This window comes from Lactuca virosa, chromosome 6 (genome assembly GCF_052849685.1).
Source record: "Lactuca virosa cultivar CGN04683 chromosome 6, Lactuca_virosa_CGN04683_v6, whole genome shotgun sequence".
Lineage (NCBI taxonomy): Eukaryota > Viridiplantae > Streptophyta > Magnoliopsida > Asterales > Asteraceae > Lactuca > Lactuca virosa.
This window is the reverse complement of record NC_136431.1, coordinates 238,824,071-238,832,772: the sequence shown is the minus strand read 5'-3', so window position 1 is coordinate 238,832,772 and position 8,702 is coordinate 238,824,071. Positions and strand designations below refer to the sequence as shown.

The following is an 8,702-nucleotide window of genomic DNA, read 5'->3' as shown; positions in this document are numbered from 1 at the left end:
AACTCAGACACGTCGTGGGAAAGCAACGCCAGTACATGGTATAAAGCTAGAAGTCGTAAATGGTCGAGCAAAATAATATCTCCACGACGTGGTCTAAGGACGCCACGCCATGGTTCAATTAGATGCAGACGCGATAAAATAAATTGCCACGACGTGGTGTCTTCTCAGAGAATCTTTTAAGAACCAAAGTAATGCATCGACTCCTCTTAATGGTTAAAACCATTCTCGGTCTTTATTTTCTAGTAAATATTCATCAGAATGCTCTTCTTTTCATCATGTGAGAACCCTACACTTATCTAAAAACATGGTCTTCGATTGTGATCTTCAAAAATTGCACGATTTCTTCATCCATTAAGCTCCTTCACTGTTTCACGTACTTTCTTTCTAATACTACAAATTAAATTTAGAAGACTAGAGAAACACATGATCAATTGGTTATACTAAAAAAAACTAAACTAAAATCGAAAAAGAAATTAAAAGGAAAAGAAAACTCTTAAAACATCGGGTTGCCTCCCGCAAAGCGCTTCTTTTTGGGGAGGCGTGTGTCGGACTCCTTCCCACTCTACGTTGTTGCGGTTGGGAGTGGGATCTCCCTTTACTCCTTTTTCTCCTTCCATGTTCTCTTGTAAGCTTGAACTCTTCTCTTGTATGGATTCTATGAATTCTCCTTCTTCTTTTTACTTGCATCATCTTCATATTTGCGCTTTACCCCTTTACCTTGCTTCTTTGCCTTGTTTACCTTCTTTCCATCTTCCTTAGGATCTTCCTTCTCTACCTCCATCTTGACCATAGTTGGCTCCTCTAAGTCCCTACCCATGTCTTTATTGATTATCTCCACTTCTTCATACAAATCATCTTTTATATTATCAACTTCTTCTTCCTCTTGAACCTTAGGTGTAGTAAATGCAATCACCTCTAATGTCATGGGAATCGAGGCTCTTAGTATCAATCATTTGACTTTTTCACCATGGGGATCCTCCCAAACCTTCAACTCTTCTTCCATCATTTTTTCAATTGCAACTACCTCATCAAAATCTTCTTCCATGGCTTCCATCTTTGAGACTTTATCTCTTGGCTCTTCATGATTTACTTTTGGACTCATCTAAAAGGTAATAGCATCATCTTCCACATGAAGTGTGAGCTTTGAGTCATGGATGTCCACTAATTCTCTTGCAATACTCAAAAATGGTCTTCCTAAAATAATCAGAAGTTCTTCATCCTCCTTCATGTCGAGAACAACAAAGTCAACTGGAAAAACAAACCTTCCCACTTTTACTAATAAGTCTTTAATTATTCCTTGTGGGTATGTGTTCGAGTGATCCGTCATTCCAATGGTCATCCTTGTGTCTTGGAGCTTTGATAATCTAAGCTTTTGGTAGAAAGAGTATGGCATGAGATTAATGATCGCCCCCGACTCGGCTAAAGCATTAAGAGAAGCCGAGTTGTCAAATTCCCAAGGCAAGGTGAGTTGACCTGGATCTCCTAACTTAATTGGTAATCCTTTGATAATTGCAGTTGAACACAACTCATTAAGAACTATTGTTGAGGCATTTTCCAACTCTTTTATATTGGTCATCACATCATTTGCAAATTTTGGAAGTTTCGCCATTGATTTGAGGAATGGGGCATTAATAGGGAATGGGAGCACTTGTTCCATAAATTTCCTTTGGTTAGGATCCAGAGAATGTTTGATTGCACGAGATAGGAATGGTAAAGGAGCCTGATACAAATGAAAATACGAAAAAGTTTCATCCTCTTGAGACCACGACATGGAGAAGCTCTATAGTGCACTTCACTTTTTTGGTCTTTTGGCTCTGGGCTTCTCTTTTTCCAAACAGGACTTAGGATTTATTGTAGCTGCTTCATGGGTCATTATTGGCTCAGAGCGAACCTGTTCTTCGGTGTAGATCGCCATGACATGAGGTTGTGACGTTCGGTCTTGATTTTTATGTGGCAATCTTTCATTGACAAGTGTGGTCAATTACCCAAGTTGAGTCTCTGAGTTTTTTATGGAAGCTTGATAATTCCTCACATTGGCATCAATAGTATCATGTCTCTTTTCATATGCTTCCATAAATCTATGAAGTACCGACTCGTAATCCATCTTTTTTCGGGTTGCTGGTTGCTCTTTTTGATTGAAACCTCTACCGGTTTGTCTATCCTTATCATCCTTTTGCTTCTTATACTCTTCATATGGCAATCACTCATTCTTAGGTTTTCTCCAATCTTCATCATACTTGTCACCACTTGAGTAGAACACTTGTGCTTTCTTGTTCCTATTTTCATCCAAATCACAATCCTTGGTCAAATGTGGACCACTACAATTATCACACCCAACTATAAAGGCGTCAATTGATTGATCTAATTTTATCTTTCGCCTATTAATAGATTCTAGTTTAGCTATGATTGTAGCCAAATTCTCATTCCCTCCATTTACTTTGCCTCTAGTAACATCGTCTCGTGGGTTATGGTACTCACGTGAGTGCTTTGCAATTTCTTCAATCAATTCTTTTATAGTTGTCGGCTCCTTCTTTGTCATTAGCCCTTGTGAGTCAAGAAGTTGTCTATTTGTTACATTGACTCCATTATAGAAAATCGAAACTTCTTGTTGAACATTAAGATCATGTTGAGGGCAACTTCTAAGCAAACCCTTGTATCTCTCCCATGCTTCATACAATGATTCTCCAACCTCTTGTTGAAATTTAGCAATCTTCTTTTTAAGCTTTGAGATCTTTGAAGGTGGACTAAATTATTCAATAAAAGCATCACAAAGGTTTTCCCATGTGGTAATGGATCCGGGTGCAAGAGACTTCAGTCAAACCTTGGCTTCACCGGTAAAATTCATCGGAAGCATCCTTAGTAACACGGATTCTCTTGGCACATTAGGAACAGGAAAGTAGTTGGCAATGTCTTTAACCTCATCAATGTGCTTGAAAGCATCTTCATACTATTTCCCGGCGAAGGTATGTCTGATGGGTTTTACTTGTTTCAAAAATCATATTGTGGCGGAGAAACATTAACCCTAAGTTTGTATACACCCTAAGGATCTATGTTCTCACTATGATTTGCACACAACAATTTGAATTCAAGAAACGCTAAAGTACATTGCTATTTTTGAAATTATCAAAGAAAGGGGTATAGAAATTACATACCTTTTGCTTATTCTAGTAAATAAACAATGATTACTTCTTGATCTAGCTTTAGAATGCAAGCACCAAAAATAGTGTGCCTCTAATGGTTCACACCCAAACCTTGAAGTTCGAGGCTATTGAAGAGAGAGGGGAGAGTATGGAATTTTCATAATTCCTTTGAGAGGATGTGTTGGCCGAAATTTCCAATGCTAAGGAAGGGTTTATATAGGTGATCAAGGGGTCTTGGATAAGGCAGATTTCCTTGGATAAGCCTTATCCCTTTTCCTTGTAAGGGTCGAACTATCTAGTGATGTGTCAAAGTACTTTTTAGGTCTGGGTAGTGTCGATGTTGAAGTCAAGTACCTCGCGATGTATATATTATATAAGGCAATATCAGATGTTGAAGCTTAATGTCTAGTCCTAGGTATTTTTTGTGCGTCTATATCACCCTATAAAGAGGGTTAGTATAGGAGTCGAGAGTAATTTTTTGAGCACTTTGTTCTATTCACTCTCGTGAACTTGTATACTCAATTATACGAAATCAAAGAGCCAAACAGACTTTATTTACGATTGTGTTTTATACTCTTTCTATTATTGATTTTGTTCTTAATACTCGATTCAAACACAATTCATTTGGTATCAAAGCAGGTTACATTCAGTCTTTACAGGTTTTCTCGTTTTTTTTTTCAAAAGTTTTTGAATCACTCTTTCCAATTCAAAAGATTTCCGCACTTTTGATTAAGAAAACTTGTTCTAATCGATTGATTTGTTTCGATTCTGCAATCGGTTTGATTGATCGAGTGTTTTCTGATCATTTACTGATAGATTCATCCGTGAACTCTTTTTCTGAATCTCTTCGTCACTTTTATCCGTACAACAATGACGAATTTCAATGTAAACACAATGTCTAGCTTTTCTAATTTGATTGGATCTTCCACTAAGATTCCAATGCTCATTCCAAAGTATAATAAGCAGTGCGGGGATCGCATGGAAGACTATCTCAACGTGATCGATGAAGATCTTTGGCGTTGTGTTACGAGTGGGAATTACCGTCGAGGAAGGCTAGAACAAGTAGGAATAGCTAGTTCTTTTGCCGATGTTGCCTTGAAAGCTAATAAACAAAAAGCTAATGATAAAAAGTGTCTTCGTGAACTTCGCGGTGCTCTTCCACCGGTCTTTTACAACTTCATTCGAGGATGCAAGTCTGCTAAAGAGATTAGGGATACTTTGAAAGAAAAGTATCAGGGAAGCGAGAAAACAAAGAATAGCTCAGTGAAGCAATGTTTAATTGAACTAGGTGAATTCAAGCAGAAGGAAAATGAAACCATCGAACTCTACTATGATCGGTTGAATGAGTTGATCTTCAAGTGCAACCGTTATGGAGTTACATGCTCTACTCTTGAATACAATCTTACATTCCTTATGGGATTGAGAAATGAGTGGAGGAACATTAACCTTATGATAAAAACTCAGCAAAACTTCGATGGCTATTCATTGGGATACTTGTATAATGTGCTCAAAGCTCATGAGAGCGAAATCAATGAAATTTCTGAGGAAATGAAGATGAGTCTAGGAGGTCCTCTGGCCTTGATGTCAAAGGTTTCAGCAAAAGACTCTGAGATCAAAGTTGTTGAACAAGATGGTTTTGAAGATGAAGGATTTTTGATGAATTCAGAAGATGAGTCTGTGGCATTTTATTCAAACAATAAAGTGAAGAAAATTCTTCAAGAATCCTTTCAATCCGAAATACAAAAGCAACAATGTATTGAAGGGTAACACTTCATCTGGAAAAGGAACAAGAGTGGAGTCGAAGGAAGAGAAGAAAGAAAGCAATAGTGTTCTTGAGAAGAATGAGAAAAAGCTTGAGGGAAATTCAGGGTTCGATTGTAACTACTGTAATGGTACAAATTATGTTGCAATACACTACATGCTGAGAAAGAAAGAGGAGAAGAAAGAGAGAGTTAAAGACGAGGCATACTATGTCGAAAGGCTGGAAGAAGTGAGAGTGAAGACCAAAGGTTTTTCGTTGGTCGCGAAGGGAGGTGATGAAGAGGATGGAACCTACCAGATTTGGTCTTCTGGTTCAGACGATGAAGAGATGAGAAACCCCACCCATGGTGCGATGTTTGCACATTTTGAAGAAGAGGAAAAAGTCACTGGGAGGTGCTTCGTGTCAATAGGAGCTGATAAGTCACCGATGACATCGAAGGTACATTGTCTTCTTCAATCGTTTGATATTCCTTCAAGTTCTTATCTTACAGTTTTATCTGATATTGATGATACTCTCTTATATGTTAATGATATGCTAATTTATGTTAGTAGCGAAGCTGAGAGTACGAACACTTTGTTGCTAAATACTCAAAATCGTTTGGAGTCTAAGAAGAGTAGAATTGATAGTTTGGAGATGCAATTGCGAAATATCACTCTAGATAAGGATTATGTTAGAGATGATAATATTTTGTTAATGAAACAGCGAAACATTTATTATCACAGCGATAAGGGATTGTATGCCAAATTAACTGACCTTCATCACTCTTCAGACATATACAAAGAGAAACATAGGAATCTATTACCTTTCTTAGAGTACGAAAGAGATAAAATTGATTCTACTTCCTATGATTGTGAAAAGAAAATATTGTAATTCGATAAAGTACCTAATGATTCATATGTTTATGGAATTGTTAAAATTGATGAATGTTTGAATGCTAATGAATTAGTGCATATTGTTAATGAAACTCTTTCTAAATCTGAACAAGTCAAAATTTTGAACATGAATCACAATTCGACATTAGACTCTCAACAATATTTTGCTGATATCGAAGATGATTCTGACAATATCAGTGAAATTGAGGAAGAGGAAACTGTCGATTGTTCTCAATTATTTGTCATTAATGTCACTTCGATGGTTAAAGGCAAAGAAATTTGTCATGATCATATGGAGAAGGTTAACTCTGACCAACCCTCTACTTCGAAAGTTTATGATTATAATCATGTGGTTGTTGAAGACTATGCTAGTGATAGTGACGAGGACGACGGTTCGATTGAAACAACTATTCCCAGAGTTGTTATTGAACAGGTTTATGAAGAAACGAAGCAGTTCAACAAGGTGCTTAAAGACAAGGGTTTGCACTATCAAGAACCAAATTTAGTTGTCTATCCGTCTTTCAAATGTACCTATGTAGTTGTGTTCCCAAATTAAGTGTTTGTCACTTCAGGAAATGGTGACAAGGTGAATCCTGAGACAAACAAAATTTTTGAAGAAGATAACAAAGGTGTGACAAAAGAAGGTTTCTTCTCGAACCAAAGCACAGTTGAAAATAGTTTAAACAAAAACTCAAATACTTTTCAAAGACAAAAACCGAAACGAGTTTGGGAAGTAAAATCTGAAAAATCAAACGCCGATGTGCAAACAAATGAAACTGTTTTGAAAAATCAAAAGACCAAGTCACAAATCTTCATTGAAAGCCTTCAAAAAGTTGTAAAAGAGGAAGGTGTTTCGATGTCAAAAGTACGAAACAAAGTTTATTGGAAAAATGTCAAGATTTTTCAAAATCAAAAAGTTTTTAAGCAAAAACCATCTGAAAAAGTTAAGACTTTTCTCAAAATAAGACCTTTGTTCAAAACAAGTCCACTCAAAAGCAAAATGATTATTCAAAAGGTAAATCTAATGTTCAAAAATAAGTTCGAATTCCAATTGTTCAAAAAAAAAAGGAAATGTAACTTTTGCTCAAAACCAACGTTCATGGAATTTTGTTTCATATCCTCAAAAAGGAAGGTTTTTTCAAAACAAATTTTAAAGAAATTTTGTTCGAAGTAATGAACAAAGAAATTTCAATCAAGCTCAAAGTCAAAGAAGTTTTCCTGAAGGACAAAAGGTTTTTAATTGAACATCAGTTTGTTACAATAATCAATATCAACATCGTTTTCAAAATTCTCCAAAACCATCTTTTCTAAAAATAAATTTTGAAAAATTTGAAGTAAAAAGGAAGAAACATGAACCGTTTAAGCCAACAAAACCTCACTTTTCAAATCCCGATTCAAAAGAGAAAGTCGAAGCTTCGTTTGTGAAAGAGAGAATGAAGTGAAAAATATCAACGATTGGCTCGAAGGAAAAGGGAAGTAATACCAATCGGGAAAGTACTCTGAAGAAAAAATTAAGTACGCTTATGAAAGCTACTTAAATGATTCGCGAAATGGTAGCTCGTCATCATTGGAGTCGAATCCATCAGTGAAACGGTGGAAAGAAATTCCCATGACAAAGGTTGAAACACAACTAATTGTTGATGGAAATGTGAAAGTCAGTGTCGAACCCAAACTAGTGCATGATCGATGCACAACTCTGTCTAAGTTGATTTAATCGATCGTTTAAAGTCAAAAGTTCGAAATTGGGTGCTAGGTTCTTCATTTCACAATGCATTTCAAACTAAATATCCAAGGACCCTAAAAACCTTGGGGCCTAAATTCTTTTGAATGATCGCATATACTATGTGGCGAGCAGTAAGATGAACATTGGTATATCAATAGTGGTTGCTCTCATCACATGAAAGGTCGAAAGTAGAATCTATGAGACTATAGAAGTTTGGATAATGCTGGAGTTGTGAAGTTTGGAAACAATCAAAAATGCAAAGTGAAAGGTTATGGAAAAGTAATGAACGGGATGTTTACTGTAAACAGAGTGAAATATGTCTAATGTTTACAACACAATTTGATAAGTGTTTCACAACTTGTTGTGGGCATTGGAAATCAAGTAGTCTTCGATGAAGAAGGAAGTTTCATCTAAAACAAAGAAACAAATGAAGTTTTGCTTAAGTCGAAAAGGAAAGGTGACATGTTCATACTCGACATGAAGCCCATTGTTGGTGTTCCCTCAGTCTGCTTACTTTCAAAATCCTCATCAGATCTCAATTGGTTCTGGCATCGTCGACTCTCCCATCTAAATTTCAAGAATCTTAACAAACTAGTTACAAATGATCTTGTTCGTGGCTTACCTATATTAAAATTTGATAACGATTCGTTATTTGCAGCTTGTGAACAGGGAAAGCAACATCCTCAAGGTCATCCCATCGTCATCGACTCAAAGATCATCGAACATCTGGAACTTCTTCACATTTACCTTTGTGGATATTTTATTGTTGAGACACTCAATAAGAAGAAGTGCATATTGGTCATTGTTGATGACTTTTCAAGATTTATTTGGGTTTTCTTTTTTCGTCAGAAGTTTGAAACTACCCAAGTGGTGATAGATTTCAATAAGAACATTGAATTAATTCTGAGGAAGAAAGTTAAAAAATCAAAAGCGATAATGGTTCAGAATTTAAGAATTAGACTCTCGATTCATTCTTGGCTAGATTAGGTATTTCGCAAAATTTTTCATCTCCTTACACACCACAACAAAATGGTGTTATCGAACGGAGGAATAGATCTCTTTGCGAAGCAGCAAGAACAATGCTGACATATACGAATCTTGCCTCAATATCTCTAGGCAGAAGCAATTTCAACCGTGTGCTTTACTCAATATCGTTCATTCATTCATCGTCGTTTTAATATCACCCCTTATGAAATTATCAACAA

General features: G+C 36.3%; 1 protein-coding gene and 1 non-coding gene across 2 annotated transcripts; one reads left to right on the top strand and one right to left on the bottom strand.

The window, feature by feature from the left end:
- Positions 1-1,102: 1,102 nt before the first annotated feature.
- Positions 1,103-1,609, bottom strand: LOC145122394 (uncharacterized). The gene has a single exon (XM_079057998.1). The coding sequence runs from the start codon at positions 1,607-1,609 to the stop codon at positions 1,103-1,105; it is 507 nt and encodes a 168-aa protein (XP_078914124.1).
- Positions 1,610-2,618: 1,009 nt separating this feature from the next.
- Positions 2,619-2,725, top strand: LOC145122954 (small nucleolar RNA R71). Its single transcript, XR_013714837.1, has one exon. It is a non-coding gene; the product is annotated as a small nucleolar RNA R71 (small nucleolar RNA).
- Positions 2,726-8,702: the final 5,977 nt, after the last annotated feature.

Bases quoted from the DNA above. Each gene is read 5' to 3' on its own strand.
- LOC145122394 (XM_079057998.1), bottom strand. From the start codon at position 1,609: ATGGCGAAACTTCCAAAATTTGCAAATGATGTGATGACCAATATAAAA.